The sequence below is a fragment of the Hypomesus nipponensis genome, chromosome 5 (genome assembly GCF_054491055.1).
Source record: "Hypomesus nipponensis isolate SF chromosome 5, ASM5449105v1, whole genome shotgun sequence".
NCBI classification, from domain to species: Eukaryota; Metazoa; Chordata; class Actinopteri; order Osmeriformes; family Osmeridae; genus Hypomesus; species Hypomesus nipponensis.
Window position 1 is genome coordinate 6,002,799 of NC_140365.1, and position 19,990 is coordinate 6,022,788.

The 19,990-nt window shown below is 47.5% G+C and overlaps 3 protein-coding genes across 3 annotated transcripts; 1 reads left to right on the top strand and 2 right to left on the bottom strand.

Moving 5' to 3' along the window:
* The first annotated feature begins 55 nt into the window (after nucleotides 1-55).
* cyb5d2 (cytochrome b5 domain containing 2) lies at nucleotides 56-2,706 on the top strand. The gene is made up of 4 exons (XM_084698536.1): nucleotides 56-494; nucleotides 1,377-1,517; nucleotides 1,633-1,819; nucleotides 2,249-2,706. The coding sequence occupies exons 1-4, from the start codon at nucleotides 251-253 to the stop codon at nucleotides 2,415-2,417; spliced, it is 741 nt and encodes a 246-aa protein (XP_084554662.1). The 5' UTR covers nucleotides 56-250; the 3' UTR covers nucleotides 2,418-2,706.
* A 136-nt stretch (nucleotides 2,707-2,842) lies between these two features.
* ankfy1 (ankyrin repeat and FYVE domain containing 1) lies at nucleotides 2,843-13,535 on the bottom strand. Its single transcript, XM_084698535.1, has 25 exons — nucleotides 13,508-13,535; nucleotides 12,098-12,305; nucleotides 11,701-11,819; nucleotides 11,386-11,521; nucleotides 11,053-11,176; nucleotides 10,160-10,309; nucleotides 9,886-10,051; nucleotides 9,557-9,761; nucleotides 9,371-9,439; nucleotides 9,054-9,256; nucleotides 8,831-8,928; nucleotides 8,276-8,492; nucleotides 8,031-8,129; nucleotides 7,727-7,880; nucleotides 7,449-7,617; nucleotides 7,194-7,312; nucleotides 6,526-6,682; nucleotides 6,195-6,395; nucleotides 5,911-6,087; nucleotides 5,454-5,601; nucleotides 5,242-5,332; nucleotides 5,017-5,141; nucleotides 4,725-4,871; nucleotides 4,523-4,613; nucleotides 2,843-4,399 (listed from the first exon to the last, which is right to left on the bottom strand). Exons 1-25 carry the CDS (start codon nucleotides 13,515-13,517, stop codon nucleotides 4,267-4,269), a joined length of 3,516 nt encoding a protein of 1,171 aa, XP_084554661.1. The 5' UTR covers nucleotides 13,518-13,535; the 3' UTR covers nucleotides 2,843-4,266.
* A 611-nt stretch (nucleotides 13,536-14,146) lies between these two features.
* ube2g1a (ubiquitin-conjugating enzyme E2G 1a (UBC7 homolog, yeast)) lies at nucleotides 14,147-18,660 on the bottom strand. Its single transcript, XM_084698138.1, has 6 exons — nucleotides 18,451-18,660; nucleotides 16,331-16,433; nucleotides 16,124-16,221; nucleotides 15,843-16,021; nucleotides 15,611-15,729; nucleotides 14,147-15,450 (listed from the first exon to the last, which is right to left on the bottom strand). Exons 1-5 carry the CDS (start codon nucleotides 18,494-18,496, stop codon nucleotides 15,643-15,645), a joined length of 513 nt encoding a protein of 170 aa, XP_084554264.1. The 5' UTR covers nucleotides 18,497-18,660; the 3' UTR covers nucleotides 14,147-15,450; nucleotides 15,611-15,642.
* Nucleotides 18,661-19,990: the final 1,330 nt, after the last annotated feature.

Below are 19,990 nucleotides of genomic sequence, written 5' to 3' on the forward strand. Positions count from 1 at the left end.
ACCACTGAACAACCTAGCGATTTGCTTTGCTGGGTCATTCTAGCCGTCATGAAATCTCGGCATCAGCCTCTACGCCCTGCTTTGTACAGATGATTTGGAAATCTACACTATTTCAGGCGTGCGCACACGTCACACAGGTTACCCGGAAAAACACAAATCGGGGAAGGGAATATCAAATTTCATTCATATGCTTCAAATGTCACCTACAATGAAATATTCACCGGACTGAATTGTACTTTACGTAAATGAAATGTTTGTTTTAGTTTTTTTATCCGTACTCCTAGCAATATATCTGGAGCCGTGGAATTGGTCTACACGAGACCACAATGAGATGCCTCAACCACCTTTGCGGCTCATTGGCAAACATGAATTATCGTTATATGACGGTGAAGAGGACAGCAAGGGGCTTTACCTGGCCATACTGGGACAGGTGTTTGATGTAAGCACGGGGCGAAAGCACTACGGACCCGGTGGTGGCTACCATTGCTTTGCTGGTGAGATTTTTATTTTTTTAAACCGCGTCCTTCACATCGCAGTTTGATTTGGACAGGTGTTGTGCCAAGGCACTTATCCCCGCCAGGATTTGTATCCCCATATATTATATCAGGTGAAACAACGGCCTGATATAATGTGCATCCCCTCTGTAACTGTTGCTAGAAAAGAGCAGACATCTCCATATTATCTCAGGTTGATCATTGTGACCAAAATAACACAGAAAATAACACGCATGATGGCAGGACAGACCATTTGCATGTTAGGGGAGGGGGTACACATTATATCAGGTGAAAAAACGGCCTGATATACTGTGTATCCCCTCTTTAACTCATATGATTGACAGGTGAACAAAACGATTAATTGAAAAGCTTTATTAAACGAAATTAAATTAAAACTGAAATCACGTTAGAGGGCAGGGAAGGTCGGGTTAGCAAAGACGGGGCATCCTTGTCAAACCACACCCGCAGAGAATGGACAGATGGAGGTAGCCTAGATTAAAGGAAAACATACTGTTCCTAAACCTGCATGTGATGTCGAGTCACATTGATAGGCCTGTCAGTCGGCCTATGTAGCTAAGGTGCATGGCAATATGGAACTTTGGAAAACACTGTAGATTAGTCCACAATACTAAACGCATTAAACAATTCACAAGTCGCCTTGATGTAACAGACAAATAAACGTATTTATGTAGATAAATGAGTCCCTTGTTATGGAAAACCCTGTTGAGTCTTCCACGTTGCTATTTGTTCCATTTAAGAGGTGAATTTGCACGCGCGCTCCCACGACCAGGGGATACAAATCCTGGCGGGGATAAGTGCCTTGGCACGACACCGGCAGTGACATTCTAATAGCACAGGCATACACTGTCCACTCTCTCCCAGGCAAAGATGGATCTCTTGCCTTTGTCACCGGGGATTTCACAGACATCGGGCTGACAGATGACCTAACCAGCCTGTCCCCCACTCAGGTGGTGTCACTGTATGACTGGCTTGCTTTCTACCAGAAGGACTATCAGCCAATAGGTGAGTAGCATCAGGTCAAGCTCCATTACTGCTTTTAACATGACCATGGACTAACTATATGTTAAGGAAACATGACTAGCTATGTCAAGTCCAATGTGTGTGGCTTGTGTTTCAGGCAGGCTGATTGGTCGGTTCTACACTGAGGGGGGGCAGCCCACGGCGGCCTTAAAGGCAGTGGAGGCATCCCTGGCAAAGGGGCAGAGACTCAAGGCCCAGGACTTGGCTGAGAACCAACACTTCCCAGCCTGCAATTCAGAGTGGAGTGCTGCTAGTGAAGGAAGGGTCTGGTGTTCCAGGAAAAGGTAAGTATATAGCTCAGTGGTAGTTGACTGCAGTGCAACAAGTCACATGTTTGAAACCCCCCTGCACATAGCATAGTATAAAAACATCTACTAAATGAATTATTTATTAGATGGGATCATTATTATTGTCATGGGCCTGGAAAGTTAAGCTGAATGAGAGATCCAGGACCCTGGCTGTCACATGCAGGGTTTCATTGTCATGTATTCATTAGCAGATGCTTTTTTTCCAAAGCAACATGCAGTATGTGGTGGTTTGAACCTGTGACCTAGTATTCTAACCACTGATTTATATCCTCCATCTCTGATTACCGAAGCATGTACTCTGGAGGGAGCCACCTTCCAGATTTAGCCTGTCTCAGTGCTATCAAAGTATTACAAAAAATAGTTTTTGTTGCTCTGATTGAAGTTTCTTTTGACTTGTGTTTCTAGTGGTGGAGTTCACAGAGACTGGGTGGGAGTCCCAAGGCTGCTTTTCTCTCCTGGCTCCAGCCGTTCTCGCTGTGTGTGTGTGGAAAAGCCCTCCACAACAGGAAACCCCAACCTCCAAGAGTACCAGGATTGCCCCCCTGAAGCTGAGTCATGTCCTGCTGGAGGCTAGTCTGATCTGGGCCTGGACACTGGGACTATTCACAGGACCTCAATGTAAAAAGGATTGAACCTGAAGTCAGGTGAAATTCCTCAAATGCTAAATGATCAGATTGTCTTCCTTCCTTTGGATCTACATGCCATGTCATAATGTAGTCAGCGGTTGTAAGAAATACTTGAAAATCAACTAGGCTTTGTATGCACTAATACCTGCTAGGATGTCAGGGTCTGCTTTTATACCATTGAAAAGTACAATACATGTCGTCTGCATGGAAATAAAACAATCCTTTTTTTTATGATGACCTTTATGTAAAGTCGTCCTCCCTTTCTCTAAAAAGATACGCAAGGAAGAGACAAGCTAGATATCTGAGCGTACAGATACAATACAATGTGCATAAAAGATTAAACAATGTGCATAAAAGATTAACAGAGGCAAGATTTAGGTTTGTCACATGACAAAAAAAGCACAAACTGCATTAAGTACAAAACAGTTGTAGTGGTCAAAAATATCATACATTTATCTGTACAATTGAACAACCCCTGGTGTGGGCCACTGACTGACCACACCAACACCACATTCTCCCTATGATCAGAAACGTTATGTCATCTTGATAAAGTGCACCTGTTAGGCTTTGAAATCAAGACACATTAAAACACGATCGGTCAAGACAACGCTTGACCTGAGGCAACACCAATTGGAGCATGTCACATGCCTCCCCGACACAGACCTCACAACAGGCCAACATGGAATGTATACTTTGGTGACTGATCGGGGGAAATAATTCATGGGTATAATTATGAAATGTATAGACTACATATTACCTTACACATGCATATGCCTAGACATTTCATTACAGGTATCACTTCATAGAAAATTATTAATTTGCTTATTGGTAAACAAAGATCAAGTTTCTGCTTCACGTTTAACATCCTCCCATCTAATAGAAAGTACTTTGATTACACATGTTCTCCCATTCACTGGGACAATAACACAGTTATCAGACTTTGATCACGGGGCAAAAGCTTTTGGATTATATACTCAGCTTTGCTCATGTTCAATCAGGTACACATCGCTAAATCACATTTTTAGCAGGAGGAAAATTCACTAAGTGCAGCAATCTCACTTCCTTGTCACAGAGTGAATACATGGGAGCGTTTAGTGTTTCATGAAAATTAGTCACAGAATCAACTGGAATTCAATCATCTGTAGCATGAAAAACCCTTTGTAATTCAACCTGTCCCTTAAAATCTTTCAGACCCAGCCCACCCTGTTTGAATCAGCCATCCAGTCAAAAGTGAGGCATGAGGCAGTGCCCAGTATGGGAGATTCAGAAGTACTATAGAAATGACAGTCACCCAACCCTCCAGGGCACAGGAGTCTTTACGCTTAGAGGAAAGTACATCTTTCTCTGCTTCATCATCAGGACTGTGCAGTAAAGGGTTCATTTGAGGAAAGGGACAACAGACAGTGAGTTTCTAATGGACAAATCATATTTGTTCTGACCAGGGCCTACCTCCCCTTCAACATGAAATCATTACATGTTCATCAGCCGATTCCTGGAGACGCCTACCAAAGTATAACAGGGTGAAATAATACCGTCTCTCTCATCAAAGCCCAGTCCAGAGGATCAAACACAATCTTCATGATCAACAACACATGATTACTTGGATCAAGGACACGTATAAATGCTTCAATTCTACTTTAAAAGTCCCGCTAGACTTTTTTTTTTGATAAACTGGAATTAGCACAGAAGTTGTGGTCAGTAACTGTGTCCAGGGGCTGTTTCCTGTATGCTTGTCCAGCTGCTACCTCCCCCAGTCCGGGGAGACGTGGGGGGAGGGGGGGGGGGCGGAGGTGCTCGTTAGGACACCCCGCCCAGAGTCAACACGTCAAAGCAGATGTCGCAGACCCTCACAGGCTTGTTCAGGTCAAACTTGATGATGGGAATCTCCTTTATGGAGCACTTGTGACACAGCAAGCGGCCACAGTGGCGGCTGCAGAGCGAGAGACAGAGACAGAGAGACAGAGAGAGAAACAAGATGTACTGTAATCGGTACACAAGAACAACCAAAACGAGAAATCTCAGAGGTAGGACATGAGATCCATGAGTTACTTACCAGTGATGTTTCCTGGTGGTGACTCCAAACTTGGCAACACATTCATAACAGTTGGACCCATCGCACCACGGCGGCTCTTTGGATAACATATCTGAAACCCAGAACAGGAGCGGTCAGAAGGACCGCTCTTAAAGCACACACAGGAATCCACAAGGACGATGACACCTGACCGACAGAAGTCCACCTGGATGGTCGAGCTCACCTAGAAGGCGGAAGAGCAGCTGTTTGGTCGCTACTTGGTAGTTGAAGATGTTGACGCCCTGGTTGTTGGTGCCGCCCAGGCGGGCCCCGGACCTCACGATGGCACGGCACAGGTTGGCGTTTCCCTTCATGTAGGCCAGCAGGAGCACTGAGGGAGAACGGAGACGAGGCTCATCCTGCTGTTTTGCGCTCGATGCATTTGGAGTTGATGCGTGCATTGAAAGCGCCATGCTAGAAGACGGAGCCCTCTGCGACGGTCAGTCAGTATACTGTAAAAACACTGCTCCTCCTACCTGTGTTTCCTTCATTGTCTGGTTTGTCCAAAGGGTACTCTGGCATACACTCCAAGAACAGCTCAAAGATGGCGGCTGCGTTCTCTTTCCCATAATGCCCCAGGACGTGCATCGGCGACTGACCCCTGCGAGACGAATGTTCAGCGAATCACTTTATTGAACCCCTTCACCCCCACCCCCAGGAACACCCGACAGGAAGGGGGGTGTCGCGGGGAGAAAACCCACCTGAGATTGAAAGCCTCGGCGTCGATGTTGGACTCGGTGAGGAGCGCTCGGACGTTGTTAAGGCGGCCCTGCATGACGGCCAGGTGCAGGGCTGAGGACGCAAGGAGACGAGACTGTGAGAGGAGGCTCCTGACCAGAGGAGAGGGGAGTGGAGCTGCGTCTCACGGCCCTCACGGGAGGGGGGGGGGGAGGGGGGGGAGGGGCTGCCCTACCGTTGTTGCCGTTCTCATCCAGAGCAGCAAAGTCCACGCCGTTCTCCAGCAGCACGGAGCAGATGGTGGCCAGGTCCTGCTGGGCAGCGAGATGCAGGGCCGTCTGCCTGTGTTTGGTCACCTCGTTCACTTTGGCCCCCGCCAGCAACTAGGTGGAAACACACACGCACGCACACCCCAGTCAGACGGCATCGCGTTTGCCATAAACACAAACGCAGACGGTGAAACTGGACCGTGTCAGGTGGCTGAGCGGGCAGAGCATCGGGCTGGTAATCAGAAGGTTGCCAGTTCGATTCCCGGCCAGTGCACATGGCGTTGTGTCCTTGGGCAAGGCACTTCACCCTACTTGCCTCGGGGAGAATGTTCCTGTACTTACTGTAAGTCGCTCTGGATAAGAGCGTCTGCTAAATGACTAAATGTAAATGTGTCAGGAGCAAAGGGCTTGGGGGTTGCCCACCAGGTTGCGGACGATGATCTCGGAGCCGGCCTGGACGGCCAGGTGGAGGGGGGTCAGCTTGGCTGCGTCCTGGACCCTGGAGTTGACGTTGGCCTGGACGCTGATCAGGAACAGGACACTCTCGATGTCCGAGTTCTGGACCGCCACGTGGAGGAAGTTACGCCCTTTATTGTCCCCCTTCAAAGAGAAAAGGAGGAAGTGATGCAGGCTGGACCGCCCTGGAGGTGAGCTCTTAACAGAACAGAGCAGTGTATACTGGAGAGTGTGTGTGTGTGTGTGTGCACCTGTTCGGCGGCGCCTGGCTCTCTCTTCAGGATGGCCTCTGCAGCCTTGTTGTTCTTGTGCGTCATGGCGCAGGCGAAGGGAGTCATGCCCTGGCGGTCACGCACGTTCAGACGGATGTCCGGGTGGGAGATGAGCAGCTGGATGATGACGCCGTGCTGGTTGCTGATGGCAACGTGGATGGGGGCCCGTCCCTCCGCGTCCTGGGGGAAAGGAGGAGGAGCCAGACACAGGTGAGGTCGGTGATTGGACCGGACCCTCTCCCCAGCACCCCGACACGTCTTTCTCATGCACGGTAGATTAAGAGGAGGTGAGGTTTAGATGGACCCGGACCTGTGCGTTGACGTTGGCCCCGAACTCCAAGAGGCACTGGCCCACGTCCTCCAGGCCCCAGCTGGCTGCCAGGTGGAGGGGGCTCTGGCCGTCGCGGGCCTCCTCGTCCCCCTCCCCGTTAGGACCGGGCTGCCGGGGGCTGTTCACGTCACAGCCGCTGCAGAGGCCGGGACGGCAGACAGGGGGAGACAACAGGCCCCGTCAGAACGCTCGCAACAGAGACCCTGGCTAGTAGGACTGCTAATGTTGGACAACATTCAGTTGGTTTTAGCCCTTCAGAATGCTGCAGGGGCACAAGAACGTGGACGCAGAGAGACACAGGCAACCAGGAAGCCTGGTTCTCCCCTGCTCCAGTTCCAGTTTGTCTCAAGGTCTTAAGATCAGAGGTAATCTGGAGGCCTTAACAGCTTACAGTCAGACAGGGATCACCATGATTGAGCATGAAATGACTGGCTGTGTCTCTGAGCCAGATCGTCCACCACCCTGGGGAGGGGCTAACAGCCTCGGAAAAATAACACTCTCACCTCACCATAAAACACACAGAGTAACATAACGATCATTTACTAATCCAGTATACTAGCAGAGGTAGGCGCGGAAAACTAAATGAGCAATGAGACTTAAAAGGGCGTGTGGCTTAGTTGTTTGGGGGAGGGGGTTGCCAAGCACACCTGCGGATGAGGAAGCAGGCCGTGACCTCGTTGTTCTCGTCCACGGCCCTGTGGAGGAGCGTCTGCTTGCAGCCCGACGGCCCCGAGCTCCAACAGGTGGCGTCGCAGCCGTGGCGCACCTACCGGGGACGAGAGACACCAAACTCAGGGAGATGGAAGAGAGAGAGAGAGAGAGAGAGAGGGGTCACCTCTGTGACTTGTCACACCCCAGCACGAGCTGTACCCCGACTCAAACTGTGTGTGTGTGTGTCTCACCAGCGTGGAGGCGATGTCTTCCAGGCCCTTCTCCAGAGCGAGCCATAGAGGGGGGTCGCCCTTCTCGTCCACCACGGACATGTCCGCCCCCCGAGTGCAGATGGCGTCCACCACCAGGGGGAGCTGGCTGCTGATGGCCAGCTGCAGCGCCGTCTGGCCCTCCTGGGTCCTGGAGGAGCGAGACGACCACGCGTCAGGACACCCTCCCCCTCCTCCATCGTCCAGGGTAGTCCTGTGGTTCCCCCCACCCCACCCCCAGCATGTCGTTTCGGGCCTACCTGACGTTGATGTCGGCCTGGTGCTCCAGGAGGAAGAGGGCGCTCCTGCTGTCCTGTCTCTGGATGGCCATGTGCAGCAGGGTGTGGCCGGAGGACATGGTGTCGTTGATGGCCGCCCCGGAGCCGAGCAGCTGGGCTGCGATGGTGTGCATCCCTGACGACACACACGGCACACGAGACGCCGTCAGCTCGTAAAAACTAAGAAGGATTAGCTCCATTTTTCCCGTAATATAAAATAAATCTAAGTCCCTGGATAGTGTGTGTGTTGTGGATGAGAGGGTGTGGAGATGCGTCCTCAGCCTACCGGTCCAGAGGGCCAGGCCCAGCACGGTCTGGTCCATGGAGTCTTTAAGGCTGAAGTCAGGGATGATCTGGAGGTTGTTGGTGGCGTGAAGCGCATTGGCTGGGACATAACCACAAACGGCATGATCAAAAAACGGTTTGGGATGAACCCCTTCCCCCCCCCTTAAAACACATCAACACGCGTCGTTCCGATGCCGAAAGTAGACCCGGCTGACCCGAGGGTCCTGACAGGCCGAGCGGGCCCACCTTTCTGCTCCAGGATGACTGACACCACGTCGGCGTGGTTGTGGGCGATGGCCATGTGGAGGGGGCTCTGCAGGGACAGGCCCTGGGCCCGGCCCGGGAGCTCGTCCTCGGGGAGGGACTTGTGGGTCTGCAGGTTGGGGTTGGCCCCCTGCTGGAGCAGCTCCGCCGTCAGGCCTGCCAGCCCGCAGCGACAGGCAGTGTGGAGGGGGGTCTCCCCCTGCACCACAGACAGACAGACGAGAGACAGACACAGAGACAGAGAGAGAGAGACACAGAGATAGAGACAGTGAGAGAGACACAGAGACAGAGAGAGAGACGGAGAGAAGGGAAAAGGAGACATGGAACGACAAAGTCATTAGACCTAATGGAAGCTATTACCATGTATTATTTATATTCAAAAACTTTGCATAAGGCCAGAGCAGCGGGCACTGCAGTCCAGCCTGTGCTGCAGTGGGGCTGGCCCTGCGGAGGGTGAGGTCTGGGGGACGTGCAACGACTCGCAGTCTGACTGCAGTCCAGCCCAGCAGCGGGGCTAGCCGGCGAGGTGGAACGCACCCATTTGTTGGCGTGGTTGACCTTCGCCCCGTGCGTGGCCAGGAAGAGGGCGGCGGCCTCGCTGCCCGCTCCTGCGGCTCTCTGCAGGAGACAGCTCCCTGGGGGGGGGGGGGGGGGGGGAGGAGACAGGATGGGGGGGACAGGATGAGAACCCAAACTAATATTGAAAACAGTCCTGTTTATTTATTTTCCTCTGGGGAGTGCGTGGTCATGTGGTCAGCACCTGTGGCGGTGTCTGGGGCGTCCGGGTCGCTGCCCCGCGGGATGAGCCGCGAGGCGAAGCTGTTCTCGTCGAACGACGTGCCGTTCTCCACGGGAGCGTGGTCCTCGAAGGGGTTGACGGAGGGGTCGGAGGCCACGGTGATGTACTGCAGGGCCAGCCACAGAGCCGTGCTGCCCTCGTGGTCCTTCAGCTCCAGGTCCAGCCTGGGAGAGACAAGGGGGAGGGGTCGAGGGAGGGGTAGGTGAGGGGGGGGGGGGTTCGCAAAAGGACCAAGCGCTAGGATCGGGTCCGATTTTTGCGTCGTTTGTTAGACTCACTGCTTGCACTGGAGGAGCTGGTTGAACACTTGGTCATTGCCCGACACAACAGCTTCATGCAAGGGGGTTCTGCAGGATGAAAAGATAAACATCACGTTAGGACTCTCTCCAAGAAAGACTTGGTTTGAACATTTCCACACACACAGCTGTCCCTTTGGACCAGGGCGAAGGGCCCTGCCCACCCACCTGCCCTTGCTGTTCTGCATGTTGGGGTTGGCTCCTGTTTTCAGCAGGGCCTCTGCAATGCGGGCCATGCCGCTCATGACCTCCCCAGAGTGCTTCTTGGGGCTGAAGGAGCACACCAGGTGCAGGGGCGTCTCCACCGCCCCCACCGTGGCTGCGTTCACCTGGGCCGAGTGGCGGATTAGGAAGGTGGAGGCAAACTCATCGCCTGGGGGTAGCAGGAGTGAAAGAGAGAATGAGACGGGGTTCTCGTTCGGGCTGACGCTTCGAGTTTCCACCAGGATGTCAGGTAATGCACACGGTACCCTTGGGACATTCACAGCGCCCCCTACCTCTTTGGATGGCTTTGTGGAGCAGGCTCCAGCCACTTTGGTCCACCATGTCCACATCGGCCTTGTTGTTGACCAGCGTGGTGGCAATGCTCTCGAGTTTCCGAGAAAGGGCTAGGTCCAGGGCCAGGTCTCCATTGTTGTCCAATTCATTCAGCTTTCCAGGCAGCTGGGGTGTGGAGAATTCAAGATCAAATGAATTTGAGTTAGTTAACATGCCGTTAAAATGTCAGGCTATTGAGGATTGAGGTGAATTCCGTCAGTGTGTGGATCTCACCTCAGAGTCCATCTCGATGAGGTAGAGAAAGACCACATCTTCCCTCTCCACTTTAATGGCTTTGTGAAGAGGGAACTCTGTTTTGGACTTGATCATCTTGTAGAGGAGCTGAGCACTCATGGTGCTGAAGTCTTCTTTCCTCAGGTCGTCCTGCAGAGAGGAATCGAGACGAGTACAATCTCAGCCCTCATGTCATGACACTGGAACTCTGGGACATCGCATTCATCATTCCAATCCTTTATCAATAGTTTCCATAATAAGATGTGTGAAAGGTGCTCAATTCCATTCGGGTCTTAATCAGACCTCGAAACCACTTAAAAGTCAGGTGAATGTAATAAAAAGGAAAATAATAAAAGTTGAAGGAAGGCAAAGAGTGATAAAGCTATAGCTACCACTAACAGGCAGTCAGGTAGCAGGTGAAAAGCCATTTCAACCGTCCCGTTCTAAACCTAACCTTGAGAAATGATTGGGTTCTGGCTGTGGCAGATTTATGACATCGTAAAAGCAACAAGCTTTAAGGTCAACGAAGAGAGAGGCGAATGAGACTAGGCTTACAGCACGGCCGTTTCCCCGTATGAAACCACTGCTGCAGCAGAGATGACTTCACATGAAAATGACTGTTCATAGTCAGGCATTAAGACCCAACTGTTAATACGCTCAGCATTAACTTGGTAAAACAGCGCTCTTGACTCATGCACTAAACACATGCTTCAGATGGGACCTGGAGATGAATCAATACTACAGCCCAGTTGGAATATAGGCCTGATGACGCATCGCTTTCATAACACCGCTCCACAGTTCCTGGGGTCTGGATGGGGCCCCGACAGCCTATCGATTTTTCCCCGGATGGTTCCGTCAGTCTGGAATGTGCTGACCAGAGGAGAGAGACTCACCCAGTGGCTGGCGATGATCTCCCCACAGTAGTTCATCAGGGTGGTGGCGTCAAGCTCCTCGGCCGTCTGGTAGAAGCGGATGCAGTTCCTCACGTTCACCGACGACATCACCCCTTTCTCACACCTGTGCGAGAGAAACCAAAGCCATCCCAAATCTACAACTATACGGGCAAGCCTGGGTCAATACCTGGCAGCTGGGGGGGGGGGGGGGGGTCATGGAACATAGTCGGCGCCATCGATTTGAGGATAGAGAGGAATATTACAGAGAGGGCCCTTCGGGGTTGGGTGCACCCTAGGGTTAGCAGAGACAGACAACATGGAGTCAGGGCCCACCTCTCTCGGAGCAGCTGCAGGTGGAAGCGGTTGGACAGTTTCATCAGGTCGATCAGGAAGGCGTCGTCCTCGCTGAGCGCCAGCTCGTCGGTGTACGCCCAGCGCAGCATCGCCAAGGCGACCTCCGGCTTGGCATCTGGAGACCCCCCACGTGAGTGAGCGTTAATAACGTGCACGCATATGAAATATGCACATTTTGGTTGGTTTTGGTAATCATGCATGAACTGCTATGATACAAGATTTCCAGGAGAGCAGTTGTGTGCGTGTACCCTAACTGTCTGTTCCATACTGTGTAGAGAGAGCAGGGTTTTGTACCGGACAGATCCAGTTCTGAGGTGGAAGCCAGGTTGGCCAGGCTCCAGGCATCACTGCGAGCAGCCAGCACAAACTTATGAGCACAGAGATTCAGCTCCCCAACTCTGATCTTCAGATCACTGTAAAACACAACAGCAAACATCGTGGTGAACAGTTGGATCCAAATAACACGACCATTTTTTCTCTCTCCAAAAACACACCTGCAACTGAACAATGCAGATAAGCGTGTTATAATTGGCACGGAAACCTCAAGACAGGGTGAGGCCATTGGGCGTACACATTAACTGCAGGAGAAACCTGCATGTCTTCTTCTTCTGTGCGTAGCCATGGCAACAGCACTGCCCGCATCATTTCTGAATTGCCGCTTACCCCCTCCCCTCCCCCCGCGCTCCCTCACCTGTACTGCTCCTGCTGGTACAGCTCGGCCACAATGTCGAGCAGGCGGCTGATGAACGTGTCACCGGCCGCGCAGTTGGCGGAGCCATGGCCGGGGGCCTGAGCGGCCAGCACAGCGCAGCGCCTGTCTGTGTCCGCTAGCTTCTGCTGCATCTTGACGTACTCCTGCCTGAGCAGAGCCAGGTGCTTCTGCAGCTTGGCCACCTCCTCTGTCAAGCGGCGGGGGGGGGGGGGGGGGGGGGGGGGGGGGAAGTACACAACAGGGGGTGAGAAATGAAGCAAGTTGAGAAAACTATCTGGGTGCATTTTACGCATTCCATTGTGGGAAGTTCGCCTACACCACACTGCAGGGCAGTGAAATAGCTTTAACATTCAAGAACTTCGAGTTTTGGCAGACATTGAAGTGGTTTCCTGAATGCGGGATGTCTTGTAAGGCACATTTAAGTTTCCTTCCCCTTCCTGCAAGTTTCAGGACAGGAAAAATGCTGAGAAGGCACATTGCTTTTCCCTCCCTAACTCAGTGTGTTAAACATGGCTGGTCAAGTCATGGGGAGAGGGAGGCCAGCCCCCACCATCACCTGACTAACGCAACACAGGAAGGGCACACTGCTGAACAGCGAGATAAATGCTGCCCAAAAATATTCAAGCAAGTGTCTGCACATAACAGTAACGAAACTTATGTCCCACTGCATTCCTTCCCATGAGCCACATTATTTCACAATCATTTCTTATGTTTATATTATTATATTCTCAGAACACGTCAGCTGAACAACTGAAAATAACTTGCTAAGCATTTAAACATGGTTTTAAAACTTTGCATAAGAAAGTACGGTACCACTCTGACGGTGTAGCTCAATACCATTTCAATAGGTAAACAGCTGGATAAACGCCCGTGTGGAAATATATACATGACTACAACAGACATACTATTCTATGTCTATTCTATATTATACTCTATTATAGTTGGCATCAGTTGTAGGGTCTATGGAGTCGGGGCCACCACTCATCCGATGTTTGAGTCACACCCAACAGGCTGGGGTTGGCTAGCACTACTACACAAGCTGACAGCGGGTTGACCAACTCGGAAGATCCAAGCTGATTTGTACGCTAATTTGTTAGCACCAAGCGGGGGTTTCACCCATCGAAACACAACAAATATCCAAACAACGTTGCCGCTCGCCTGGCTCGCACACAAGAAACCCAAATACTACTAGCTGCAAGCAAACCTAGCTACTACTAGCTTCACACGAGCATTCATAGTAAGAGGTGACTCGACGAAAAACGAGCAGTTATGATTTTTTGCATTCATATAAAATCTAATTTGACTATATGTTTTAAGACTTCGGTAAGCGATTAAGCAAGCGACAAATAAAGAAAGGGCGTGTAAATAGACAAGAAATCTGTATCATACCTTCCGCCATGTTGGTTCCGTGGCTTAATACTTTTCTCTCGCGAGATGGTAAGATCACAGTAGGTGGGTACGTTTAAAATTTTGTGACATTGTAGCAGTCGTCCTAATTTTCCCTGATCTATGCTTTGTCAAACAATTTTAAGTGCTGTGGCCTCCAACAAATCTCACTGTGGGGGGGGGGGGGGGGGGGGGGAGTGGGGGGTTAATTGAATGGACTGTTTCAATATCATTGTTAAATCAAGTTCTATTGGTTATTTCATCTGACATAAGAAATTGCTTACAGGAGTGACAGACATATTCTGAAGTTAACTGGAAGGATTTTAAGTGGTTATTTTCTACTGTATATGGAGTTGGCTCTTGGCAGTACATTACGTCCAGAAACCCATCCCTCAGTACTGAGTCATGTATGTGTTTGGGAGAATAACTATAACATAGCATTAACTTACCTAAGAAGAGAAGTTTCCCACCATTTGTAAAAGATCATGCACTCCCAACACTTCAAGTAAATTAGCTATAGAACAAATACTTGGAATAATTTGCAGTGCCATGTTTACCTGACAGCATGTGGAATGTGAACGATGTGTTTTACATTGAATGTTTGCTTTACTTCAATCTATATGAATGAAAAACCCACAAATATTGAAAAAAGAAAATCATATTTTAGAAGAACTCACTACAGGTGACAATTTTATAACATGAAAAATATACATCAGTATTTCGTCTTTGTACATTAGGCAAGTAAACTGCAGTACACCATATCAGTGAGCCAGAATAAAATAAAGCAAATAGTTGAGAGGGTAGGGTGAGGAATAAAGGGCGTGCACACACAAACACACGTGCACGCACACACTCATACTTGAACCAAAAACTTGAAACAAACTTCACAAAACATTAAAGCATGCACAATTCCTACTTAAGATACCACACAAAGGAAACCAAGCCCTGCTAAAATAATCTTCCACAAGGTGTATATTGGAAAAACAAACCTTATTTCAACCAAAACTCAAAAATAAGACAGTTCACAATCTGGGGAGTTATTGCTACACCAAATTGGTACCTTTGTTCTAATCACACATCATCCTTGTGAAAAGGTTTGAAAAAATACTTCACACAAGTGCATGTTGTGTTGCACAACTTTTCTGACACTAACTCTTCAATGTAGGGTGCAATTACCAAGCAATTTAATAGGAGAGGCACTTTCGAAAAAATACAAATTAAAAACAATTCATGCATAACAAGTAATAGGTATGTCCCTTTTTCAAAGGCTATTTAGCCTGTTGCAAACCTAAACAAAAACATACACACACACACATCCTAGTTCAATGGTGACTTTACCTGCAGTGCTGAGAGTGAGATGGAACCCAAGCATGCTATGTGTTATGATGCAGCCCAGTGACCCCCCCCAAAAAAACACCATAAACATGTGACACTGTTCATTCTTGAATCGATGCATCTTTCCAATAGTGGAATCATGTAACATCACAATCTAACTGTTCAGCTTTCTACATGCCCTCCTGTCATAACCTGTAACAGAACTAACACATACTAGAGTGGATGCTCAAGGGAAAGTGGACTAAGACTTCAAGAATTTACAGGATTTAAATTCTAACTACACAAGCGCTATTTATTTGGTACTAAGTGACTTGCTAGATGGATAGGAACAGTTTATATATTATCAGGTTTTGTCTGTGCTATATACAGGTCTTTACAATATCTTCCTGAAGGTTGTAGCAGTTCATAGACGTCAAAAAATGCTTTATCATCTTTTGTTGTTTTCGAGTTGGCACTTGCTTGGAGGTTGTCTGTCAGCTTCTGTAATAGCAGTTATGTTCTATTGCAGCCTATTGTAGCCAGCCTATTTTTGCCAAAGTCGATGATGACGAGCCTGGCAATAGGGTGGTAGAGTGCAGGAAACAGTGCCACATTGTTTCTCAATTGGAGACCTGCGGAAGACAAGAAAATTATATGAGGATACTTCAGCGAATGGTTCTGCAAAACCTTTTCACCAGACCATAAAAAAGCACTACAAACTCGAGACCTAAAAAAAAAAATCACAAGACCCAGACCTTGTAAAAGAGAAGTACAAAAGTCCAGTACACTTACCCTGAAAAAAAGCTAGATGTCGCTTGGTGATTTCACTCGAAGGCAGTCTCTTGGCTCTTTCTTACACATCGGGCAACTTTCCTTTTGAATTCACCATGTCTATCTTCCCTCCACTCTTTCTGTAGACAGAAACAGGGATGCAAGGGATGCATTTTCAGTCTCCCATATCTCAATCCATGTTCAGGGCATGATCATCAGGTGACAGATGTGGATCAGGTGACATGAATCTTACCGCAGCATCCACATTGGCGGGCGAATCCCCATTTGGGTCTGCCAGCATGGAGATGACACTAATCATGATGGTTTCCACTGTGTGGATGGGTAGCCAGCGCTCCTCTGGCTTCTCATAGCCATACTTATCCTCCCCAGGCTCGTGCAAAATAGAAATACATACGTCACCGTTCTTGTCCACTAGAAACAAGATGGCAAAAGAAAAATTCGATTTAATCATGTGTATTTTTAAATAGCACCTTTAGAAAAACGTGACACTTATTGCAGTACACTTCCACTCACCATTTGGGTGCCATATATCGGTGATGAATTTCATTTTAGGTGGCCTGAGGGGGTAATCTTTGGGAAATGTAAGATGGGCTTTAAACACACCACCTTCGCTGTAAACATACAAAGTTAAATCATCAGTAGTTGTGTGAATCACTGTGATAGCCAAATAAGCAAGGTCATATCCATGCCCTACAACAGGAACCAAACTGTCACACTTACTATAATGTATCTGGGGGGCCGATGATTAAGACTTCCCATCTGTAGAGGTCATTATCGTCTATCAGGCCTGCTGAGAATCCCTCCACAGGGTTTTTATTCAGCTCTGGAAACAAGAGAAAAGATATCTTACATATTAACTTCAGGACAGCACATCATGTTTCTTGTCTCACTGATAATCTTGCCCAATTTGAATGACCTGCTTGCTATTACTTTGCTATTATTGTTGGCATGTTCACTTCTTAAGGTATTGGCCTATAAATCTATTGACCCTTTAATGATTTAATCTGCCTGGAGCCTATGTGCTGTTTTGTGCAATTCTCCAGGCCACTGGGCCAGTTGACGATCAGCACAAATGTGTGTTCCTGTGAAATCAACTAAAACGCGAGTGGAAAAAATGTGAGACTGTGCTTATACACTATAATACCAAACATGAATAGCCTTGTATTAGGGCATTGACAAATTTGTCTGGGATATTGGAAGACTGTTAATCACAGATTACATGTGCAAGCAAGGTGCATTAACACATTTCTTTCATGTTTTTAAGCCTGGTACTCCTGGTAACTTTAACTTGATCTGGCCAAATTCAACTTTAAAGCAGTAAATGTATCAATATACTACTAATAAACAGCTATTTAGATACACACTTATGGTAATGACTAAATTGACTACGATTGGATTTCATAATGACTGAGTCACTCTTACTGTGGCAAGGGGTCACTATACTGGGCAGGTCAGCAAGTGAGAGGTGTCTGAAGTTGGTGTAAATACCTCATCTCATTACACTGCACAACACTAGAGTCCTGCAGTGACTACAGTGAACAGTTGCTACCGCCACATGGGTTGTCATGTTTCCCCCCAAAGAACTTGGGCATCGTATCTACATCACACTGCAGCAGACTAGCTCAGTCATTTGTCAAAAGTGTATGCCTACAATAAAAAACGATGAACCATTTGAAACAGAGTTGGGTAAATAAAAAAAATATGTGAATCAATACCTGGCAATTGCCTATTAAGAGACAAGCTATGCCTTCTCAGTTTATATTCTCCTCTGCTCTTTAACAAAGAAAGAAATTGTATCAAACTGCTACTGTATCTACATAATTTGGATAGATAATTACAAGAGTGTTGAATCTTTTAGTGTCACTTTTAGCTATCAGTTTAGTGAGGGTAAATGTTAACTAGAAAGGTCTGGCATTGCATTTGTTGACCAATATACACTGCAGACCAGCTGATAAATCTAGTTAGCTATTGGGCTTGACGTGACAGCTAAATGAGAGTTAGAAAGCGTACCCTTATACAGCAAGTTATATTTTTAGCCATAAAAAATAGACCTAACAAAAGAGAAGCGAACCAAACAATCTGCCATAGGCATTATTTAACCTCCTTTTGGTACTGTACGCCACCATTTTAGCTAACTGTCTAGCTAAATGACCAGCCACTAGTTCATGTGTGTCTGATTAACTAGCCAACATTCGTTTGAATAATACAACTTCATCGTTAGTTAGCCAATCCACAACAAATACCCCCACACGTTGATAGCTGTGGCCAGTTTCAAAGCAAATCACAGAAATGAAACGGACTAATACTCTAGTGACACTAAAGCTAGATGTCTACCCAGCTAACATCGAGTGTGAAAAGGTAGCTAATTAGCTATCAAGGTAGTAAGAAGAGCTAGGTCGCACAATGTGGAACGTGTATTCGACTATTCACTGGAAGTGATAGCACTTGCGTAGCTAACTACGCTTATTGTTAGCCTAGCTACCAAGCTGGCAACGACATTCACAAGACGTTCCATATGTACTAAGCCGCATTAAATCAATTATTTCAATATAGCGTAGCACTAAATACACACAATTTAATAGACGATATTGTAAATCACTAACATGTGCCTGTCAAAAAGTGTGTTGTCCATTGTTTCAGACTTTCAATCCAGTGACTAGACTGATCCACGTTGGCTTTGTAGCGTTAGCTCCGGTTGAACCTACGCTCTACCAGCTAGGCTAAAGGTTGCTCGCTAGCTACGCTAGTTTGCATCCACTTTCGGCCTGTTGGCTAGTGAGGCTAATGAGCTAGCTAGCTAAATAGTTAGCGCACGTTAGCCACCACCAGTAACATATTACCTGCTAGCTGTCTTCTAAGTAACAGCGCCGCCTGAGGCTCCGTCATGGTTGAACTAATTTGATCTTTTAGAAAGGTACGTTAATATTTCAATATTTGACTGTTCGTTCAATAAATAACGTCAATCTATGTGTGCTCCCGTTCTAGTTCGTTTTGCTCAACATTCTCATTCTGATTTTGGTGGCACCTGCGCACTGCGACCAGAGGAAAGCCGTGTGAGGTCAGCACCAACAGAGTTCTATGAAAAAAAGTGTGTGTTGTGTTTCTGTTTTGAAAGAGAGAAAAAATGGGAGGTTCACAATGCTATTGTACTATCTAATCTAACTATAAAGGCAGGAATCTCTGTCCGTCTGTGAGTCTATGGCTGTATTATCACGAGAAACAGGCATTGTATGAAGTTGAAATTCGTCAGTAGGCTATTGCTCAGGACCAAAGAACGTGCAATGTAGTGTGAAGTTGATTTGTTAGAACGACTTCTCTTATCTATTGTTAATTGTCGAAACAGTTTGTCATACTCTTACATTTAGAAATACGTTACTGTAAAACATTGTGTTCGCCATGAAGTGAATAGAAAATGACATAGCCTTAACTAAATGATATAATAATGCAAGTTATATTACTCAGTGTATTTTTCAATTGGCCAGTAGGTAGAGCTGTGTATGTCGATTTCTTTCTACCCACAACATAATAATAATAATAATAAATATAACTGCAAGCAGTAATGGCGGATTCCTCCGAACACTGCGAACCATTGAAAAATGTTTATTTTTGACAAATTGTAACTGTATAGAAAAATGTATGCTGCAGAATTACCAATGGCATACCAAATCTGAAATGCAATACCATCAAGATCCACAAGGGCCTTTATTTCAAGCCAGTAAGTGAAGGAAGGGGGCTTGGTGAGCTTATCCATTCCAGAAAGCCTTGTATCTTTATGCATTAAGGCGTGGCCTGTAGCGCCACCTATGGGTAATGGTGGGCCATTTGTGGTGTGGTAGTTACTCTTGGCCTATACTATTAATGTTTCAGGATTTTAAAAACTTTTTACCATTGCATATAAAATCGGAAATGCAATACCAACAGGATCCACATGGGCTTTGGGTAAAGTGTGGTAGTTACTCTTGGCCTGTACTGTCAATGTGTCAGGATTTTATTTTTGACAAATTGTAACTGTATAGAAAAATCAATGCTGCAGAATTTCCAATGGGATACCAAATCTGAAATGCAATAACATCAAGATCCACAAGGGCCTTTATTTCAAGCCAAGAAGTGAAGTGCTTTAATCTTCACAAGAAGTGAAGTGCTTTGTGCTTTAGGGCATGGCCTGTAGCGACACCTATTGGTAATGGTGGGCCATTTGTGGTGTGGTAGTTACTCTTGGCCTATACTATCAATGTTTCAGGATGTTTTTAACTTTTTACCATTGCATACAAAATCGGAAAAGCAATACCAACAAGATCCACATGGGTTTTTTGTTAAAGTGTTTCTTTGCCTATACTATCTATGTTTCAGGATTTTGAGACCTTTTTACCATTGCATACA

Excerpts from the sequence above, each read along its gene's own strand:
- ankfy1 (XM_084698535.1), bottom strand. Across the intron at positions 9,440-9,556 it reads ATGCAGAACAGCAAGGGCAG|AACCCCCTTGCATGAAGCTG; the intron begins GTGGGTGGGCAG and ends TTCATCCTGCAG. Across the intron at positions 4,872-5,016 it reads AGACAATGAAGGAAACACAG|TGCTCCTGCTGGCCTACATG; the intron begins GTAGGAGGAGCA and ends GTTCTCCCTCAG.
- cyb5d2 (XM_084698536.1), top strand. The coding sequence starts at position 251 with ATGTTTGTTTTAGTTTTTTTATCCGTACTCCTAGCAATATATCTGGAG. Across the intron at positions 1,518-1,632 it reads GAAGGACTATCAGCCAATAG|GCAGGCTGATTGGTCGGTTC; the intron begins GTGAGTAGCATC and ends CTTGTGTTTCAG. Across the intron at positions 1,820-2,248 it reads GTCTGGTGTTCCAGGAAAAG|TGGTGGAGTTCACAGAGACT; the intron begins GTAAGTATATAG and ends TTGTGTTTCTAG.
- ube2g1a (XM_084698138.1), bottom strand. The coding sequence starts at position 18,496 with ATGACGGAGCCTCAGGCGGCGCTGTTACTTAGAAGACAGCTAGCAG. Across the intron at positions 16,222-16,330 it reads GGCCCCCCAGATACATTATA|CGAAGGTGGTGTGTTTAAAG; the intron begins GTAAGTGTGACA and ends GTATGTTTACAG. Across the intron at positions 16,022-16,123 it reads CGATATATGGCACCCAAATG|TGGACAAGAACGGTGACGTA; the intron begins GTGAGTGGAAGT and ends TCTTGTTTCTAG.